Source organism: Polyodon spathula, chromosome 21 (assembly GCF_017654505.1).
Source record: "Polyodon spathula isolate WHYD16114869_AA chromosome 21, ASM1765450v1, whole genome shotgun sequence".
In the NCBI taxonomy this organism is placed as follows: Eukaryota; Metazoa; Chordata; class Actinopteri; order Acipenseriformes; family Polyodontidae; genus Polyodon; species Polyodon spathula.
Window position 1 is genome coordinate 26722319 of NC_054554.1, and position 22435 is coordinate 26744753.

The window sequence follows — 22435 nt, forward strand, 5'->3', positions numbered from 1 at the left end:
CCCTTTAACATAGATTTGAAGGTTGACTAGTAAATAACAAGCAGTCGTATAAATACTGCCAGCTACAGCTTGAAACCTAAGTGTGACCTCAGTAAAATGTCAACTCTGGTTAGGGCGCTGGTAATAATAATTATTATTATTATTGCATCTGATTCGCTGGTTCCTGCGTATTTCTGCTCAGCGCTTGCATCTGATTCGCTGGTTCCTGGGTAGATCTACTCAGAATATGCGTGTCGAAATTGCTCAGTTTCAGTGTAAGCAAATCTTCAAACTCTGTAAAGCTTGCTTTTGCACTCCTTTGCAAATGGTCAAGAAAGACGTGGTCCATCGAGTCCTTCATTTATTTAAACTGTTTAGCTGATATAAATGACTTCGACAAGACATGCCATTGCAGTTTGTTTGAGGCACTGTACACTGGGCTGTCAACTAGAACCGAGGAAATTCTCATCGTGCGTTTGCACCTCTGGGTAACTGCACGTTGCCACCAGTGCCGTGGTTGGTCAATAACAACTAATCAATGGGGTTCATTCAATACGTTTCGATTTCAAGTTTCGATTTACAAGAGAGACTACTGTAAAAAGTACTTGATTCATTCTGCTTTGCTTTTTAACTTGCTATGTGTACCCTTGAATCCGGATCCCTCTTCATCCAGTTTCCACATCCAATCATACGATGGTCCTTAGGGAGCGTCTACAAGTTATGGTATACAAATACCTAATGTATCAATCTAACTGTATTGAAGCCATTTTTTTTGTTCGGAGAGACGATCCCCGAAGTCTGAAATATATATTTTTGGATGTCACTTTGTTGATGGTGCCTGAAAGTTTGTGTTACGTCCTGACGTGTCCTTTATACACGTGATTAGAGGTCCGTTTCCCCCCCCCCCCTTCCCCCCCTTTTTAGTTCCGGGAAAAGAAAGCATAGTTTGTGAAGCGAGGAGGAACAGTGTTGCTGTAGTTAGGTTATTTTGGACACACAAAAATAAAAAAATAAGAACATGGAGACTTACGGCGCTTTAAATGCCGGAGGTGCTTTCGATTTTAAGCGTTTTGCACAACAGCCGCAAACAATTTCACGGGTTCTGAGTTGGGTGAGTTGACAAAAAAATATGAACTGAAACTAAATTGTTGTTTGTCATCAAGAAATCATAAGAACTAGTGAGGAGTGCAGTGCACACATATTCCCAGCAATGTGTTTAGTTTCAACAATTAGGAATGCAGTGTGATGAAAACGTGTAACAACCTATTTTTTTGTTATAAATCATAAATAAATCACTTTTATGTTGTCATTTAATAAAATGTATAAAATGCTTCGCTGCTTGACGCAGCCATTTCCTTGTTGAGGTTTTATTAAAACGAAAGATAAATACACTGGTCGCTTTTTATTTCAAAATAGTGGGCATGGGTTTGTTATATTATGGTCCTAAGCAATTGCGTTTTATTGCTAGAAGAATCTGTGATGTATTTTAATTGTTAACAGGTGGATATCAAACATAATATAACGCGGAATTTCGATTGGTAACAGGTATATAGAAATTGTGTAACGTGCAGTAAATACTAAAGGTGTACAACTTTTTTCCACTTTATTGACATAGTGACACACCTGCCTGGGCCGCAGACAGACAACACGTACCCGTACAAGTTTCAAGACGTACATTTTAAGTGTGGTGCACAAAAGTATAATAACAATTATAAAGTTGCCTATAATGGTTTAACAATTGTTAAGCGTGTGTGTTGTTAGAGACTGTGCATTCGGTGTTATTCTCTTTAATCTTACTAACTGGGTGCCGTGTTCTGAAAAGTGATCGTGTGATTCCTGCTGTAACAAGGGCGACCGCAGAAACACGCCCTCTCATACAGATATCCGCTATCAAGTATTATTATTCGTAATACGTTATTATTAATCGCATTTTAAAACATTACATTGATGCACGTTTTAAGTGTGACATCTTTTAAATGTACTGCTATAAATAAATAAATGTGGAAAGTGTAGGTTGTTGAACCCCATGATCACACTGTGCTTCCTGGCCTGGCAGTTTTATTCAAGTCACATGAATTCGCTACAGGCACAGCCCCTGGTCAGCTAGCCAATAGCAGAGGAACCTGACAAACCAGGAAAACAGTCCACACCAGTTTGTGTTGAGCAGTTTGATACCCTATGGGCATATTGCACCCCCAAAAAAGCCATATTTATACAGCAGGTCCAGACTTTCTGGATATATTTTGCAGGGGGGTGGTAATATGAATGTGGCACAGGGGCTGAAACACGCGCTCCCCAGTCCGTTCATGACCGGTTGTTACAATATCTTGTAGTATGTGAGTACACACATTGAGTCTACAAGGTGTTGGAAGGTGTTCCGAGATGTCTGGGACCATTTGAATTGCAATTCAGTAAGGATACCAGTGCACAGTGTATAGTTGCTGTTACTAGTAATGAAATACTAGTAGGGCAATGATTAACGTTTACATTGGGTTATTATGCAGTGTTATTGTTCTGTTATAATTTAAGCTCTGCATTGCATTAGGCAATCTGATCTGTGATGAGTGTAGACTGTATAATTGTCCTGTACATTACAGAATATACCATTTATAAATTCATTTGCAGTATATATAGATACTCAAGTTTATTGTAAACAACTTCACTTTTATTACCCGCCCCCGCCTTACTGCAGCTGTAGTTGGCCTATTACTTGTCTTGTTTGCATGATCCTAGATACAGTATACATGTACAGAACATGCTGTCCTGTCTCCAGCATGAGGACTGGAGTAATATAAACAGGAGCAGGTGGTATGAAATGGAATGCCTGATCTGCTGTTCAGTCAGTCTCTTGCGTCTGGTGACTGTCTTGCACATGATGTTATCAGAACCCAGAGTTCATGGCTGTTAAAAGCCTTGTTCCATAAACTGGGCCAGGCCAACACTGATCTGATGTTGCGGCTGGGAAAACCGTAATATTATTCAAATGAAATAAGGGAGTGGGTCAGAATAATGAAGGTTGCATAATTGAGGTTTGTTAGGATTTATTATTTACCCTAACTTACAGTGCTTTCTGTAGCTTGTGAATATTGCATATAAAAATTGTATCAAAAACGTTCTAATCAAACCCTTAGTCTGCTACATCTGCTGTTCTTTCTGTGATCTGTACAATAAACTATCCATACTCGGCAATTGATGTTGGTGTTTTGTTTCCTGCATGTAAACAAAGTACAGTCAGCACTCGGCTATTCGTTACCCAGATACACGTCAGTCACGTTTTACCGCCCTTGTAGTAAGAATAAATTTGTTTTTTTTTTTTTTTTTTTGTGTTTTTTTTTTTTTTTTTTTTTTTATCAATCCCCATTAATATATATATATATATATATATATATATAATGTGTGTGTGTATATGTATATATGTGTGTGTGTGTAACAAATGAATGCACTTACCTGCCACATTCGATTTCCAACTGTCACCAGTTTTCTGCTACAAAGCCCATCTCTTCAGTGCATCAAACATTTTGTTACAGACTTTCAGTGAGTCTGACACAAACAATTTTGTCTGTTACTTAATTAAACCCTTCTAAAAAAAGAAAAAACACAAATGCTTAACATGAAAGAGAACAGTGCTACTAGCAGGCAGTTTACACAGCCTCTGGGTTTCTGATCGCATCATCAATTCCAATTTTACCAATTTTTTTAAATCCATTGATGGAAATGTCAAGTCTACTTTTAAAATGTTCAAGCAAATTGGCTTCATCACTGTCATTCTCATCTCCGCTTTGATATCTGACACATTATTTCTCTTGCCCAGCACTCCTTTAATCTCTTCTGTATACCAGTCTGACAGAGGGCGGGATCACTACCAGTACTGTATGCAACCCTCCGATTGGTGGAAGTATTATTGGCGATCCAATCAAAACGGCTAATAAAACCCAAATAAAGTATCCACCCATTATACGGTATAACCTAGGTTAAGATGTGTGCTGTAAATAATAATAAAAAAAACCCTGAAACAGTTTACTACAGGCGTCGCCGCTTTATCGGGCTTCATCACAGGTGAAACTCCTCCTCCTTCAAGAGTTTATGCAATTTACTCAAGTCACGATGTAATCACATACTCACTGCACTGCGCTGCTTGACCTGTCTTGCTCTGAAAAGCCTCTGTTCATCACTTGAAAATACTGTATCCCAGTTAAACGACGGGACGTCCCAATTAAACGACATAAATAACCCTAGGAAGAACTGTCTCCTGGAGTTGTATCCCATTTAAGCAGCAATCTCGATTTTTAGTATCCTGATTTTAGGTGGTGCCGACTGTATTTCTCGGTTCTGTTTTAACACTTAATTACATAGATCCCAAAAAACAAAAACAAAAATACTAGTTGTACAGTTCCGCACCGGTGCTCATGCATTAGCTACAAGTCCTGCTTCCTAATTTGGTTTTTGTTTTTGTTTTTTTCTTATACAAGTCTACAAGTCTATATGAAACGTGTATAACAGAAGTCACCCAGGAGACTCTGTAATTAAACTATGCTTCTGAGAAGGAAACGGCGGACGTAGTGTGACAGTCGGTTATGTATTACTTCTTGCTTTAGATCTTTGCCATCGTAGTGTTTTCGTGCATCACGGCAGAGGGATACATCAACTCATCAGGCAGCTCGGCTCAGCAGTGCATCTTCGGCGGGAGTCTAGATGCCTGTCACTACGGGGTGGGCATTGGCTTCCTGGCCTTCCTCGCCGCCACCGCCTTCTTCATCCTAGACATCTACTTCCCACAGATCAGCAACGCCAACGAGAGGAAGTACATTGTCATCGCCGACCTCGTCTTCTCAGGTACAAGCTCAGAAACAGTCTTCCCCTCTAGAGTTTGTGATGACCCCCAGCTTGACTTCGTCATGCCATGTGACGTTTAAGTTCTCAACTTGCAGCGATTGTACAACCACTCTGACGATGGTTCCAGCCTGACCCTCAATTCCATTGTTGGAGAGAATGAGGTACCGCAGTTTGATGGTACCAATCAATGTCATGCCGTAGAATGTACTATTAGAAGTATTGTAGCGGAGCTGAGTGCTGCTGGATAATGTTGTTCTGACTATCTCATCCTGCCTGTGTTTTCAGGTGCATGGTCATTCCTGTGGTTTGTGGGATTCTGCTTTCTGACCAATAAGTGGGTGACTATGACAGAAGCCCCTCTCATTGGATCAGACAGTGCAAGGGCTGTCATTACCTTTAGCTTCTTCTCCATCTTCACCTGGGTAAGAACCGCCCCCAGCCCTCAAACGCCCCCTGAGTCACCTCTTCACCAGTGTTTTTATTGTACAATAATGCAAAATGTTCATTTCTTTTCACTGCTGCAACTGGACTTCAATCCTGATTCCAAAAGAAAAATGGTAACCAGTTTTAGTGGACTATGTTTAGACTGGCATGCAACATTGAATGGAGAATTAATAATACACTTTAGAGAAACACATCAAATAAAATAAAAAAAAAAAAACATGTTAATCTAATGCATAAGAATTGGGAAAGTGGTAAAAGCCAGGTAAACCACAGTGAGGATTTACAATGTGATATAGAGGCTCTAGAGAATTGTTTTTTTTTTTTTGTTTTTGCTTTTCTCATCCGGCTGTTTTGATGTTCCAGGGACTACAGGCGTGCTTCGCCCTGAGGAGGTACCGTCAGGGAATGGAGGAGTTTCTCCAGAGCTACACAGACCCAGCCTCTGACAGCACAGGCAGCTACGCAGGATACCCTCCAGTTGGCGTTGAGAGTTACCAGCAGCCTCCCTTTGTCGCAAACCCAGAGCTGAGTGGCGAGGGGGGGTACCAGCCTCCAGTCTACTGAGAGATTTAACACAGAGCCTGGACCAAGGAGAAGGACTGGGCCTGGCGCCAACAAGCCGTCAACAGGAGGAGTACATAAAGGCCTGTTTCTGAATTCTTAGTGTTTATTGTAGACAGAAGCATTTTTAATTTGGAACATGCTAATTTCTCAACCTCAAAGGTTTGTTTGCGTAAACAAATCCGGTTTCTTATCTTTGGGGATTTGAGTCATTTTTGCTGTCTTCATTCATGTCAAGTCTTAGTTCCCTAAAACCAGAGCTAAAATACTACAACTGTAGTATTAAAATGTAACAACCACGTTGTCTGTCAATTCAGTCTCTGAGACAATACTGCAGGCATGGAGGTGAATTAGTTTCATCTGTAGTGATCAACTTGTTTTTAAACACACTCCTGACATAGTGCAATGCCATCCTAACAAAAATGCGCATGGATAATAAATCCCAAGTTTTTAAGTAAAATATTCAGTAAATGCACCATTAGTATGTGATAGAATTGGATGATCAATAGCTAAATCTATTAAATTGCACCCTTTCAAAATTAAATATGGTCATTCCCTGAAGCATCAACTCCAGCAAAAACAAGCAGAGGAGCATGCAAAGTATTGGGAGACCCTTTTCCTTTATGTACTCCTGTCCTATATATATATATATATATATATATATATATATATATATATATATATATATATATATATATATATATATATTGTTTGCATGTTAGTTCAAGAGTTTTTAGAGCAAATGTCCAGTCCTTTCTGACGGTCTGCTTTGCAACGGCCAGGGCTACTGGGCTGCAGCAGGTATGTCCGTGCAAGGAGTGGAGAACAGAACTAGCTGCACATCCAAACCTCTTCTGAGGTCATCGGTGTTCTACCCTGTGGAGTTCTCCCTGGATTCTGTGTCTGGAAGCAGTGTGTTCCGTGGCAGCAGGAGGAGGGCTGATGGGAGTTTGACCAGCTCTTTAGCCAAGTGGAGCACTCTGCTTCCCCGGGCACAGCATCCAGGGAGAGCCCTGGACTCAACTTTCTTAAAATCAGGATTGTAAAAAAAAAAAGTGTGTCCGGGTAGTTCTGTAGATTGTGCTCTTTTCCAAACCTAGCTGCCCCTAGTAGCCTTCAAGCATTGATGAAATACAAAGTTCACGCACTGGATACAATGTTCCTTAATACTTTCTCCTTTTTAATTTGTTATTTTATTTGCTGTTTTTGTTGTTTTGCTATGTAAAGATGGTGTCCTGCAACAGACGCTTACATTTGTTCTTGTTTGATACGTGGTGCCTGCGTTTGTATATAGAGGACAAACTTTGATTACATTACATTTATTTTTTAGTTAATATTTAGTATTCCTACTTTACAGATCTGTGGTTTATACAGTTAATAGTTTACATTGTAGCACAACGAGTAGAACTTTTTTGTTTTGTTTTTAAGGGGCTGGGTTTTAGTTAAATTGATTTCAAATTTATATATAACCAGTTATAAAAAGTTACAAAGCCCATTTGATATCCCCTACATAATTATTTTGTGAATGCCTCCATCTTTTGACTATTTGCACCTCCGTAAACACCCTGTTTTCAGTTAGTTGGTAAATTCCATTTGACAATTTGGGCTGCTTCGTATTTGGCACAGAACTGTGTAATTGTTGATGTAGGTAATTGTTTTGTGTAGGTAATATTGTCTTAAACTTTTTATGGTAAGTTTAGTTTGTAAGAAACAGATTGCACTGGTTAATACAAATTTAAATATGTTGAACTATTGTAAGGTTTTCTACCAATTCTGGGGTTGGATGGGGAGGTGTATTGTGTGGGCTGAATAAACTAACCACATGTATGATTGGAAAGAGGAAGGTCTGGCAACAAAGTTTTGCTTTTATTTTACTTTTAAAAGCTACTGCCACTAAAAAAAATAAATTCCGGCAGGCACTAACTTTGCAGGAAGAAAGCAAAGCTGCCAAGTGTGTGTGTGTGTGTGTGTGTGTGTGTATATAGATATATATATATATATATATATATATATATATATATATATATATATAATGTAAAACATAAACTACTTGCATACAACTTCTTAAGTTATGGTAATGACTGCATTGGCTTATGCACTGGTTCCTGTGGATAAAAAGTTTTTCGATTGTTGGGGTGTGGTGGAGGTTTTGTTTATAAATACTTGATTGGGACTGTTAATGTCACAAAAAATAAAAAAAACATTGTGCACCTAACCCAAATATGTAATCTAGATTTAAGGCCAAAGATTTTGAACATCACTATTTTAACACAATAACCCACGAAAGCACAATGCTGCTTTTTCTACCTGGCATTGTAATTTGATTGCATGCCAATGTTCGACAGTTCCACATTGAAAGAAAGCTGGTGCAACATCACTTGATAGTACTGGAAAATATTTCATTATGAATAGTGCTGCTTGCAGCTGGTTTCACACACCTTTTAGTAAGCATTGATTTTGACTAACTAACCCAAGGTAACATTCAGGGCTGATTTCGGACCTGAATTAGCACAGATTTTGCCTAAATTAACATCAGGTAGTTCAGGGTTAAGTGGGAGTCTGTGAAGACAGCTTTGTTGTCCAGGATAGTGAAGAGGAGTCTGTGAAACCCATAGATTGGAGTACCAGTATTTTCATAATACAGCTTCCTGGTGGAATTGCAATATTAATGTTCCACTTTGGGTCAGGTTTTATTTATTGCTGTTATTTACCACTGTCTTTCTAATCAAATAAAATGACATTTTCAAATGTGTGCCTCATGTTAGTTTATTTAATTCATTAATATACATATACACACACAGTTTAAAGAAATAACACATTTATTTTCAATATTCTCAAACATTTGGCCTATCAAGGTGGATGGTAAACACTCGTGGCATTTTTGTAAATGTGCAACATGACATGAGTGAGAAGCACCACAAAATGAGAACACAACAGCAGTGATTTTTATTAGTAGGAGCTGGCAGTGTAGAGGTCAAGTCTCACTCTCACAGAGATCAATTAGACAAATATGCATGCGCAACCCTCACCACACAAAGTACCTAATAAGACATTCACTCTTGCAGTACTAACTGCACCTCCCATGTGAGTTATGTTAAATAATATAAATACTGTGCCTTTTTGCTTGGCTTAGAACTAGACAACCATGTGCAATTTTAAACTTTGCATAGGAATAACAGGCGTAGGGTTGGTGTGGTTTATTGTTCCTGCCCCACTACTTACAGGAGCAGCTGTTAGTGTACCAGCTTATTTACCATGCATTGCAGAAATGGACAAAAAATAAATGCCTTTAGGATGCTGATTTAAACGAAGCTCAGGTAAACATTGGCAGCCCTTGTGAAAGCAGTCTTGCCGTCACCCTCTCCACCCCTGTTTTGTGTATAATACTAACCCTCAGGTCATGGACTGATAATGTGGAAAAGGTAGGCAGGGAAATATTATCACTGCATATACAGTAAAGACCTTCTGTATTAAGAATAACAACCAGCCTTAAGTGCATAGAGATGGCTCTTTTTAACCATGCAAAACATTTAAACACATATATGCATAAGATGCAAAAAAATTAAAAATAAAAAAGGCACTTCTCCGTGCTCATGCTTCCTAATTGTTTTTGTGGGCTTTGGGACCAAGTCTTGGTCAAATCTGGAGGGTTCCAAAGAGTTTCCTGGGTGCTTTAATGTCCACCTGCTTCCCCACCATGTTTTGAGGCAGGGTATCTTCTATTTGTTTGTGGGGAGCGCAGTTCTCTTTGCTGGATGGGAGTGATGCACTGTAGCAGGCTCTGCATACTGCATGGTATTTATCTGTGCCTCCAATCACCTCTACCTGCACACAGCATTAAAAGGAAAAAAAAAAAAAAAAAAAACACATAAGATGCAGGTTGTATTGTACCAGCAATTCCCTCTCTACCCCGTTTCACTGTGCAGTCTCCACTGTGCTCAGTGACAGCAGAGGGTAACTTTTCCAGCAGTGCAGTTGTAGGGGTCATTCTCCAGCAACAGAACAAGTTGCCTGGTGTTTCAAGAGACAGAGGGCATACTGTACATGCCTGTGGTGGACAGCCACCAAAGTGGAAAGGGCCTCTCCCAACTACTCACTTAAAGGTGCTTAAAGTGCATGGATCTAACCTCTGACAAAGCATTCAACATGCCAGTTCCTTAAGCAAAGCTGGCTCACCTCTTTCTCAGCCCCAAGCCTCTTGGTGTAGGCAGCCTCTCTGAAACACTCCATGCACACCGCGTTCAGCTTCACCACACTTTCCGCCAGAGGAACTAGGTTCAGAATATTACCAAACGCCTGGAACAGAGATTCAGCGAACAGAAAGTAAAGCAACATGCTAAAACAAGCAGCTTGAGAAATCAGATGCCAGAGTCCATGGTCGTGGACAATTTTCCACGGCCCTCTTCCTAAACTAGTGCTCTAAAATCACAGACTTAACGGTGCATCACTTAAATGAACTAATAAAACAAAAAAAATCTATGGGCCTGTATGCTGTCACGGAAGCAATACCTTTCTCTGGAACGTTCCATCTAGGGCAGCTACAATAATGGTTTTCCCCCGGTTGGCCATTTCTTCACAAAACTCCACTGTGTCTGGGAACTAGAAAAAAAGAGAGCGGAGTACATAATCAGTTAGAATAGCAATTAGTATACCCACATCCCCAACACAAACATCACTGGAGATTGAGCTATAGGATCGTTAATAAAAATTAAAGCAAAAGGTTTTCAAAACTATAATTCAGGATGCTGTATATCTCAACAAAATAAGTCCAATGAAATAGTTTCAGTTAGGAACCCTCACACAGTTTAGAATTCTGATTGCTGCGCTCTAGAGTAAAAGACAGGCATGATGATCCACTTACAAACTGTCCCTCGTCAATCCCAATGACACTGCACACAAGTGCTTGCTTGTAGACTTCCTTCAGCTCGGTGGCAGGCACCGCTTCCATTGTATTTCTGAATGGAAAGACATTATAAAAGGCATTTTACACTTGGCAGCAGAGCCAGACATTACAAACAGATCTCTACCTGGCATCACAGATAACCTGTATGGGTGCACAGGTAGACAGACATTTTCAGAAATAAACAGGTGTAATATTTTACAGTTTGAGACACTTAAAATATGACAACCTGAACCCACACTGAATTCTCACCTGTCGTGGGTGGCAACATCGTTCTCAGAGTAACGCGTGTCTTTGGCATATTTCACCACCAAACACTGGTACTGAGCGACCTGAAACCTGCGCACACGCCGCATCAGCTCTGTGCTGCAAAAAGAGAACAGTACAGCATGTCAGAGGATAAGCAACCAGGCAAGTCTCAGAACCGTTCAAACCATGTATCCGAAACCCCTCAATTATAGCTCTGCTTTAGACAGGGGAAGGTAGCTCTATTCAAATTAAAATCGAACAGGGGGCAATACTAATTGTGAAATTAAATTTTATTCAGATAACAGAGCGTATATTTAAATATGAAGCATATACCCTCAGAACAAGCACAAACCGAGTCCGTCGACAGTTTAATTGTAGGAAAAAAAAAAAAAAAAAAAAAACTACAAATGTATTTGGACCTTGATCCTGGAATTGCTTCGTTACGCAATCCAAAAATATTATTTGTTAGACAGTATGGTTGCAAAAAAAAAAAAAAAAGGGTGGGTAAAAACATTTGTTCCCAAATAGTAATTTGAATGCGTGTAGTCTTGCTAAATACGATTAGATCACGGATATCCTGGAGGGCGTAATGTTACTTAAGATACCGGTATCCAAGTATTGAAGCAGCTGACACAGCTACAATGGCTATTGTTATTTTAAACTAACTACATTTGTTACAGTAAATAAATAAAAATCCACACGATTTGAGTTTGCAATGAATGTACAATTTATTGGTACATTGGTAGTGATGGGAAACGGTTATACGCACACACATACATACATCTACCAAAGTCAGTGAAAAAAATCAGTCTAATAACTATTATAAACAAGTTATAAATACATTTATAGTCATAAGAAGCCATTCCCGCTGCGTATACTGTACACGATACTGTATTACAATTAGTTTGTCTTTGGCGCCGAGACCCACGTAAAAAAAAAACAATACATCCGTTTTCTTTTTATAAAAAAAGAAAAAAAAAATACAAAAATGATTTACCTTTTTCCTGAGAACATCGGTCCGAATATTACCTGGAATTAAAAGGTGAACATGTTGTCAATACTTTATTTGTTACGAAGGTATGATGTTTATTTCCCATTTCCGTGCTCACAAAAGCCCCGCGGTTTTTCTTTCCGTACTTAAAACGCATTTATCATACACGTTTGTTAAAAAAAAAAAAAAAAAAGACTATAACCTGTTTGTTATTTAAATTAAAAAAATAGTCTAGTACCTATTTATTTCAATATAAAGCTTAACACAGTACATTGACAACACTGAATTCACAACAATTCACGCTACAAACACATTATATTTACGCGTCTAAAAGCAACATCAAAGCCTTGAGCAACTAAACATTTATTTTCCAAAATATTATTTCGAGTTTTACCTGAATTTGTCCGCGCGTTTTGCGTGGAGAGTTGGGCGCGATGTCTGCAATATTCAAACAGTTCATTTTGTTTGCTCTGTATACGCGCTGTAGAAACGTAAAATAACAAATATATACTGTCAATTTAATATATATATATATATTTTTTTTTTTAATTTTATTTTTTTAATGTTAAAATACAGAGAGAAAAATACTCTGTCCGACTAATATTCAGTTGCAAACCCGAATTGAATTCTCCCGCTGCCGAGCGCTTTAAAGTCACTGGGTGGGATTTGGATACAGCGGGTACTGCGCTTTGGAGTACCGTATTGTCACACATATAGGCGCATACCTTATTGTTGGGTTTAACTCGTTTTTGGGGGTGCAAGTTAATCTTTTGGCCCATGTGTTAACATGTTGATACAGCAGAATGTTACATTTTGATAGTAACATAAACACCTTTTTTTTTTTAGAGAGAGAGAGATTTTCTTTTTTGCCCTTTCTGTTCTACTGTTTTCTAAAACCGTGACCACCCTTTGTGCAGTTATACGGTATACCAAGGTAATGAATATTCATGTTTTGCTTCTGACCAATGGCTTTTGAAGTAGGAGCAGGCGCGAGCCGTTGGTAATGTTTGCGTTTGTTTGTCCTGACTGGGACTCCGTAACCGAGAAATGCGCAGCTGTCGGGTTCAGTCTTTGTCCTGCGTGTTGACCAAACATCTTCTATGTAGACTAATAACAATGACAAACATTTTTATTAAAGCCGACATAAAAAAAAAATATCCAAAGGGATTCGGTATAACTTCCATGCGCTTTGCGCTCTTGTGTTTCCTTCCTTTGTTTTGCAAGTAAGCAACGTGTCCATTTCATCAAACATCGAAAACAAATTCAAACAGACTATTGCTGTTACCATACTAAAATGCAGCCGCGCCTAATAAGTACAACAAAAACCGGCAAAGTATGAGTATAGTGATTTATTATTACATTTGCCGTTATTATTTATACTGTACTTATAAAGAATGCAGAATGATTGTGTTCCCTGGTTAGGAGGCTTGGTGGTCCAGTGGTTAGGATAAGGAGCACACCTATTTTTTTGTAAAAGTGACTGCCTTTTCACGGCCTGGATTCATTATCTGCATGGCCTCCAGGTACTCTAGCAATTTTCAGCCTCCCAGCCCCACTCACAGCTTGTTTGACACCCTCTTGTAGTTGCCCGTTTCTGCATTTAAAGCCAAATGCTGTCTGTCAATCTGTTTTTTTTTCTTATAAATTAGTCTTTGCAGGAATCTTCAAAAACACCTGAATCAGTTAGGGACTACCAGTCTGACACTACTTTTCGTCACGGCTCGAGTTTTTGGTGCACCACCGCCCCGTGTGTGTGGAGCGGAATTGGAGTGCAGGTTTGGTGCAAAAGATGGGGCGGGAAGCAAGGGCATATAAGGGGGTGCTGGGAAAAGACTGGGAAGGATAGGGTAAAAGAAAAACTACTGCAGTAATTTATTTTCACTTTCGACTCCCTGTCCCGTTTTCTCACTTTACGATTTTATTTTGTGACATTTAATTATTGTCAAAATAAACGTCCTTCATCTATTCACGGTTGCAGTCTCATTTCTGGCCCAGAAAACCCCTAAAATGCTATCATATATTGATGGACATTACATAAGCAAATAAGATGCCCTTTTTTTTTTAAAATACCATGTTCCTTCTCAAAAAGTGTTTTAACATTAGCCTTTAATAAAGGAAAACGGCAGCTTTAATGAATTTGCATGTATCTGTTTCTGTGCAATGCAGTTTCTTCATTGGAATAAGAAATATGTTTTTGTTTTTTGTTTTTTTTTAATAACATTTACATTTTATTTCAGTTTTTGAATTTTAAAAAAAATGTTTTCTGGGGAGAGGAAAAATACATTAACTTTGATTCATGTACTAAGGGTTACTCTTAAATTAATCACGATCCAGTTTATGGTAAACCGTGCGGCATGACTTAGAAACTCGGCTGTCATCTGAGTCCCAAAAACTGGGCTGAACTCTCACTCTCACTCACTCACTCACTCACTCTCTCGCAATGTTAAAAATGCCTGCAAGAGTTCCCACTCGTGTGACGACATAGTCACGTGACAGACATAGACCAATCAAAACGCGAGACTTTTATGCGGTTCCATCCCAAAAACCTGACTGTGTCACATACCTCGAGTGGTCGGTGTGCAGAGGTGGCTGCTGGAGTTAGTAATATGTAACGTATTTCTACATCGCTCGCTTCAAATCGTAAAGCCGGAGTTGCTAGCAGAGTAACGCCACACTGTAAGTACGATTTTGAATTATTCCTGCTACTAATTCAAATTATTTGGCGCTAATATAATGCATAATTATTATGACTGTGGTCCATGTTGCAGGAGTGCAGTGGAACTGCTGCTAGTGAGTGGGTGCAGGTTAGCCTGAATTTCACTGTGCTCCTTTAAATTGCCCTATAATTTGCTTCCGAAGCCAGTATTTTCATTTAATTAAAAAATTAATTACGAACAATCAGCTGGTAGTGCAAATAAATGCTTTGAATGAAACAATGGGTTAATGGATTGGTCAGACCCATTTAACAAAAATAAAATATTTTGCATACAGTAACGTGTAAACTTAGCGTTACAAGTTGTGGCCAAAAGCCAAAAAACTCACACCACCATTAAAAAAAAAAAAATTTAAAATATGCCCTATATATAATATGTGCACGTATGCTGGGAGCCGGTTTCAAAGCATAGTTTGCAATTAGCCGAGTTTGCTTTGAATTCGGCAGCTGTGAACGTTCAGGCTGTTTCGGAATGCCAGTGACACCCAGAGGAATAGCTCAGCAAACTTCATCCTGTTTGTTTTTTTAAATAGGGTTGCCACCTTTTCCACAGACCAAACCCGTGCGTATTTCTCAGTCAGCCTAGCTCTATCAAAACAGCACAAGTAAATCGATGCCACTTCTGAAGCGACGATATTGCCTACCTGTTTCATTTTTAAAATATTTTTACAAATAATTTCTGAGTCTGAAAAGCTCGTTTATGACGCCACGCCCCCCCCCCAACACACCCCAAAAAATAATAATAACCGTTATTAATAGACGTTAAAAACTATGGCACTATTGTTTGTGTGTTGGTAAAAATAGACAAAACGTTGCTACATTGATCAGGAAATCGAATCATGTGTGCTTCAGCATGCTGTTTATTCCAGGTTTTACTACACGCTCAGGTGTGTCTTAATCATTGTAAAACCAGGAACGGATCAAACTGCTATGCATTAGCAGTCTTATTGCCATCGAAACTTGAGATCTGCAGATGCTGGCCTCTTAACAGTGCCAGAATCTAGGTTTCGGTCTGTGGGAGATAGGGCCTTCAGTTGCTATGCACCCAAACTCTGGAATGCTCTCCCACAGAAAATAAGATTTAAATACTGTTGATATAGTTTTAAACTGTAAAGCACTTTGAGATGTGCTGTATGAATTGCGCTATTATCATTAGCATTATTCTTACCATCCTTGTGCCAGGTTGTTCTGCAGCTCAGTATCGTGTGTTGAGTTCTGTACGGTAACCCTTACACTCCTCTTTGCATGTCAGAGAACTCCATTTGCTGTTTCTTAACATTCCCATACCAGGGGTGGCTATAATATCAGACAAGTGAATCAGCAACCCTTTAATGACTTGCATCAGTAACACCTGGTACTGGGTTTCTGCTTCCTTGAAGGGGTCTAGGGACAAGGCTGGGAATAAGGCTCCCTTTGCATAGCAGTTGATCCAGTGGCTCATCCATCTAAAAAAGGCACTGTCATGTGAGATCGAGGGAGAGAGAGCAATGGGCAGTGTTGTGTAATGCACTGCCATTATGGGTTCTGTCCCCTGTCCGTGAGACGAGATGAGGTTAGAAGTTCTAAACCTACCAATGCAGATGAGCCCGGTTCTTTTGCATTGTGTTTAAGATGCTTGTGTGGTGGGCGAGGTCGCCAGTTCGTACCCAGCCTCTGCTCTGTTACGCAAGCAGGCTGGGGCACGCATCCTCCGAAACGTGTTCCTGCCAAGCTGTCATTTTTTGCACTGTGGATCCGCAGTGTGGCCGCCAGACCTATAGTTCCAGAGGACAACACAGATCTGATGGCTCCACTGCAGAACCACGGGGGGTCGCTGGTGCGCAGTGACCGTGGATTGCCCTGCTGACCTAAGCCCACCATACCCAGGCGGCGCTCGGCCAGTTGTGCACCGCCCCCTAGGAACCCCCGTTCGCAGTCGGCAGTGACATAGCCATTCGAACCTGCGATCTCCAGGCAATGGGGCGCATCCTGCACTCCATGCGGTGCATCTTTACTGGATTCACCACTCGGGAGCCCCCCTCCTGATCTTCAAATGGGTTTCTCCCATTCCAGGTTTTGCCACGAGCTTGGTTAGCCACAGCGTATAGGTAACCAGCTTAGATCTGTGTTTGTAAACTCGCAGTAAACTGCTATACAATGTGAGTCTCATTACCAGCCCTGGAAAAATAACAAAGTTGCAGCCCTCTTTCTGCGCTGCAGATGGGAAAACAATAAACAAGGGGCTATACTGGAGGGAGACAGATTCAGTAGAGTTGTGACAGGCAGACCCCTCCTCCCCTCTCCCTCGTCTTCATGATTGAATAACTGTATTCAGAGGCTCTCTGGTGTCAGAGAGTGACAGCTAATCCAGTGGGAGCCTGCATTTCCCTGTGAATGTTGCCACTTCTTGCTGTGTGTTTTGATTCAGTCTCCAGCACTACCATGCTAAAGGTGGAAGTCCATAGGTACAGTGCAAGGTTGTGCAATTTTTTGAACAAAACTTCTTGTCCAAGGGACAAAATGCTGGAAAAAAGCTGCAATCAACTTTTTGTGACAGCTGCTATCACAATTTCTTAACTGGACACAAGTCTGATCTTTAAAACAAAAAAATGGAAACAGTCCTTTAACCTGGTTGATCTTGGTTAGTCCTACAGTTCAGGGGTTAAACCCCTATCTTAATTATCTTAATTGTCTGTTGGACTTGGAGTTGCACAATCGTACAAATACGGGAGTTTTGACATCCTGCCGGCTCTCTGTAAAGCTGGTGGAAAAATGTTAGGTGTTTTATTACATTTGTGTGAACAGTAGAAAAAAACAAAAACAGAAGCGAGTCAAACTCCTACTGATCCTGTGCTGGGAAGCATGCCTGGAGCCAAAGGTACTGGGAGGAAAAGACAAAGGAAAGGTAACACAAACAGAATTGTACTCATGTAGACAAATTGGGATTGTGAATGGGGGAGGGGTCCTGTAATATGGAGACATTGTTGGCACGTGAGTGTCTTGTAGGTGAAGACCTGCATTGTTTTTTTTTAATTATTACTCTGTTACTAGTGAGTCTGAATACTAAGTTGTTGAGTTTGAAAAATAGTCGGACTGGCGGACGCAAATAAAAGCTTTAAACCGGATTCATTCTCCTGCGTGTTTTTGAGAACTTTATAATTTATAGCACAAAACAGACCTCGAAACCACTCAGCGATCCTACATATATATTTGACGTTGTGTCCCGCCACCCCACCCCCCCCAACATATGGTGGCCAAATACATGAAGTTTAACGTAGCTTATACTTTAAAACATATTCTGCCTATTTAAGCAAATTAGAAAAAGAGTAATGATAACAAGTGGCACTGTTTTCTAAAACCTTTAAATCTGTTACCCTCTTCTGCAGTCCTACAAGACCTACTCCAATCTCCATCACTTCACACCAATTTAAATCCAGTTATTAATACTGTCTATTAAGCGTCTAAAAACGCACTTACTATCATGCTATACCACCTCTGCTGGCATTTGTTCAAACAGTCGAAGGAAGTATGTTTTGACTCTAGTGTCACATTTATCAAATTCTCACAAAACGGTGGTGTGTGAGAACAGACAGTATGCTGCGAAAATATTTTGCCACAAGTTCTGTAAAATCAGATTCGGCTCAAGCTGTTTGTGTAGATAACAGCAGTTTGAATAAATGTAGAAATTATGAAGAGGATGTTCCAGGCAAGGGAATAAGCGATTTGGAGTTTTCGTCAGCTACCTCCTGCAGTGGTGTGGGGGGCTCAGATTGGTGGGAAGAATTGACGTGAAACCAGCCAAGCATTGTCTCCTCCAATGACATTGAAATGCAACTAAATCCTGTGTCTGCACTGCAGCGTTGATTTTGATATCCCAGCTGCCCGAGCGGTCTGGCGGTTGCACAGTAGAAAAACAAGAAATATGTTCGTTAGACCTGCTGTGCGAGCTTGTGGGTCAATCGATCACTTACAAATGTTTTTTGTGTTGGTCAGAACAATTTCTTGTGAGGGTTTGGGTAGTTTATTTTGGGCCTCCCCAAGCCTCTTATCCATTCTGCGTGTGTATGGCAGAGTTCCAATACCACCTCTGCTGCCGAGGCCCTGCTGGCTGTCTCATTTTGTAGGTCTCTAGTGTCCAGGGACGTGGTGTCATGCAGCAGGTACTAAAACATGTTTAATGGTGTGCATTTTCCACCCTTGAGTATAAAAGGTGTTGTAACCAAGGACTTAAGATCCAGATTGCCCTGCAACTAACTAGTACCACTGTCGGACAGTTTCTTAAAATGTCTCTGAAAATACACAGAGCATACTGAGCTTCTGTAAGTCTTTCTGTATTGGCATCATTTCCTTCAAAACATTCCTATGTGAAAGAAGCACACAGTATGGTAGAGTTATATTTATATCTATTTATTTCTTACTTTTCCTGTTGATCTCCCAAATGTTGTTTTGGGTTAATCCGTAAGTGCCAGATGGGAGACCTGATGCAGAGATAACATACAGTAGAACTACAAAGAGTCAAGATGCTTGTATTGAAGTGTTTTGTAGTGCAGAGTCAGGGTCCAAAGCAGAAGCCTACGGGATAGAAAACCCCAGTGAAGTTTAGCAATGCAGCTTTCTGTGTGGGTCCTTCTCCTCGAAGGGGGCGTCGCCTGTTTCTATGACTTTCCTGACTCCTCCCCTTTCCTGCCTGTGCTGACTGAAGAAAGGAGCTCTTTTGAGTCTGGGTGTGCAGTTGAAAGGACTGTTGAGTGCCTGGACCTTGGACTGTGCAAAGGCAAACACACGGCTTGATATCAAGGTTTCGTCAGGAGTCACAGACTAGCTCTAACCACAGCTGGGGGGAGGACTTTTAAATTTCTTTCTGTCAGTCCTCGCCAATAGTTTTAACTAGTTTTAAAATAATTTATGAAATGTTCACACTTGTGGTACATGCTTTGAAATCATTTTTTATTACTCTTGCATTGGCAGCTGTATTAAGGGTTCACTTATTAATGGGATGAAGATCTTTTGCTTTTTTTTAAATCTGGATTATTTAAGTTGATGGTTCTATAGTTTTTAAATGACAAAAATAATGTTGCATAGGCTAATAAACATTGTATTTAATGGCTGCGATCTAACTTCTTTTAAATACCTTAATAATAATGTTAAGCAATATTTTATATTCTCTACATATTCCCCTAATTTCATTTGTTTAATATTCTAATATGTTGTGTTTTAAGGAAATGCGAACAGCATCTGCCAGTTTGCTATGTTCGTTATTTGGCTAAAGTTATTGTGGGCTAAAATTATTTAAAGCAGCATTCTTTGTTCAAATCTTTAATGCTGTGTCTTTTTATAGCTAACAATGCCATACCAAGCTGGGTAGACCAGCCCCTAGCCTATCCCTTAGTAACAGCTGTGCTGTTTACTGACTCTTCCTGCTTTACCTGTTGAACAGACTGCACCCCCAGACCTGTAACACTACAGCTACTCCCGATCTCCACGTCTCCTGTGCGGTGCAGGTACGTACAGCCCAACACGGACAGGGAGATTCAGAACTTATTTTAATAAAGCATTTTAATTAATTCACTGTTCTGGGCTGGTGCACCTGCCCTGGCTGCTACAGTGGATAAGGAGAAAGCTTCACAGTTATTACACAGCATGTAGATGGAATTTCATTCTTTCATTACATGACAATGTAAATCCAGACTGTGTGGATGTTGTTTAGAGACGCACGAAAGTAGTCCAGAAAGAGGCATGTGACTATTGTATTTATTTGTCAGTAACTTCCTTCAGCTTTATAAAAACAAAAGGTAGGATATGGATTTGTAATTATCTGTGACTTTGATACATGTTTTGATGTTGTGTGTGTGTGCGTAATACAGTACATAGTTTGTGTTCATTTCTTTTGGTGTGTGTGTGTCCGTGTACTCTTAGAGACTTGTAAAGCAATACATTTGTAATATCAATTGATTGTACTTGCATGGATGTTTCTTTATATAGGGCCTGTGATGCATTAAGGTAAAGATCATCCTCTTGTTTAACTGGTCCATATGCAGCTGGCTGGGTCCTGTTGCTTATTGTCTTGTTTATGTCATAGTTTAGTGATTTATACTGTACTTGATTAAACATTGTGCTGGGTAAATGTTTTTTTATATATATATATATATATATATATATATATATATATATATATATATATATTTAACCTCTAAATTTAAGAATAGTGTCTGAAGATCATGGAAGTTGTGTTGCCATTTTCTTTGTGCAAACTGTTCTTAGACCTCCCATCCACCCACTCCCTCCAAATCCGCTTGCAGCTCGGATGAACCACAGAGGCTCCTAAGTACACTCTGTGCTTGATACCTGCCTGTCACAAAGCTGGTGATGGCCAGGGGGAAAAGTTATTTTAGTGAAGAAATGTATTTCAAGGATTAAGTGGAGGAGGAGTTTACGTTCTTTTGATAAGTGTTTGTAAAGGTACTTGGGTTAAACCGTGCTTGAATGAAATTGTCTTGTACTCTTTACATGGGCACATAATGGAAGACACAAATGCATGATGACCTCATATGAGGATGGCATTTTCAGCTGTTTTCAACATGCATGAAAGGAGTCCACTGCATTTTAAAATACACATTTCTAATTTCTGGTGGGAGTGAAATGTTGAGTTGGTGTGGAAAAGATATTACATTCGCAGTGGGGGAAGAGACATATCTAAATTTTTTTGGAGTGGAAACTGTTTTCAAGTCCTTTTCTGTCATTGTTTCCCCTCCAGATCTCTCCCGCTCTCCAAGCTTGCTGACCCAGATGACTGTTGGCCCTGACTATGTCGCTCCGCAGCGAAACGAGCCCATGAACCCCTTGCGCATTTCCATGGACAGCCTTCCCATCCTCGCCTCCATGACCAACACCTCGGACTCGCGCTTCCGCCTCAAGTGGAAAACCATCGTGGGAGTGTCTGTGCTGCTCACCCTGCTCCTCCTGTTGCAGCTGCAGCGCTCTGAGGGGGGCCCCAGGACCCAGCCCAATGGCTTCCACAGCGGGCTGGTGAGCCGGGTGGCGAGGGAGCGCTACAACGACACCTACCCACTGAGCCCGGCCGAGCGGACCCCGCAGGGGGTGCGGTACCGCATCGGCGTGATCGCGGACCTTGACACGGACTCCCGCAGCAAGGCGCAGCAGCACACCTGGTTCAGCCTGCTGAAGAAGGGCTACGTGGTGGTGTCAGAGAGCGGGGACACCCTGACGCTGGAGTGGGACAGCGAGGACACCGTGCTAGAGTCCCATCTGGCTGAGAAGGGCCGCGGCATGGAGCTGTCAGAGCTCATAGTCTTCAACGGGCGGCTGTACAGCGTGGACGATCGCACCGGGGTGGTGTACCGCATCGAGGGCAGCAAGGCCGTGCCCTGGGTCATCCTGCCGGACGGGGATGGCACCGTCTCCAAGGGTCAGTACTCTGGAGTGTGTTTCTGTTATGGTTTTGTGACATGTCTCCCTCTAGTGGTTGATGGCATCCTCACTCTTTGGAACTTGGAGCTTTCTTACTGTGAGCGTAGACATTTCTCAGACACCACTGCCTTAGAGGTTTAACTATTTATGTTCATAGTAAAGATTATTCTGGCTTAAACAGCTGTGCAGTGGATTATTGGATATGCATCTGGTTATTTGCACGCGTTTTAGATTTTTTTGACACCTAATTTCCTGTGGTAGTCGGTGCGTGGAGTGCATCTGTGCAATATGAAATTTAAAACCGCTAACTGCAAAAAAATAAATAAAGAAAGAAAACAGTTGCTAGCAGCATTCTGTG

The 22435-nt window shown here is 40.6% G+C and overlaps 3 protein-coding genes across 3 annotated transcripts in view; 2 read left to right on the forward strand and 1 right to left on the reverse strand.

Moving 5' to 3' along the window:
- Nucleotides 1–209: 209 nt before the first annotated feature.
- Nucleotides 210–8565, forward strand: LOC121296407 (synaptogyrin-2-like). Its single transcript, XM_041221932.1, has 4 exons — nt 210–1090; nt 4575–4812; nt 5098–5234; nt 5620–8565. The coding sequence occupies exons 1-4, from the start codon at nt 998–1000 to the stop codon at nt 5818–5820; spliced, it is 669 nt and encodes a 222-aa protein (XP_041077866.1). The 5' UTR covers nt 210–997; the 3' UTR covers nt 5821–8565.
- Nucleotides 8566–8655: 90 nt separating this feature from the next.
- Nucleotides 8656–13996, reverse strand: LOC121296406 (thymidine kinase, cytosolic-like). The gene is made up of 7 exons (XM_041221931.1): nt 12352–13996; nt 11964–11995; nt 10970–11083; nt 10679–10772; nt 10327–10416; nt 9994–10113; nt 8656–9642 (listed from the first exon to the last, which is right to left on the reverse strand). Exons 1-7 carry the CDS (start codon nt 12415–12417, stop codon nt 9454–9456), a joined length of 705 nt encoding a protein of 234 aa, XP_041077865.1. The 5' UTR covers nt 12418–13996; the 3' UTR covers nt 8656–9453.
- A 3063-nt stretch (nt 13997–17059) lies between these two features.
- The window catches only part of LOC121296255 (soluble calcium-activated nucleotidase 1-like), a 9389-nt gene continuing 4013 nt past the window's right edge, over nt 17060–22435 (forward strand). Inside the window, exons 1-2 of the mRNA XM_041221594.1 lie at nt 17060–17554; nt 21404–22075. Coding sequence (XP_041077528.1) covers nt 17512–17554; nt 21404–22075 — 715 coding nt within the window. The 5' untranslated portion in view covers nt 17060–17511. The remainder of the gene's footprint in view (nt 17555–21403; nt 22076–22435) is intronic.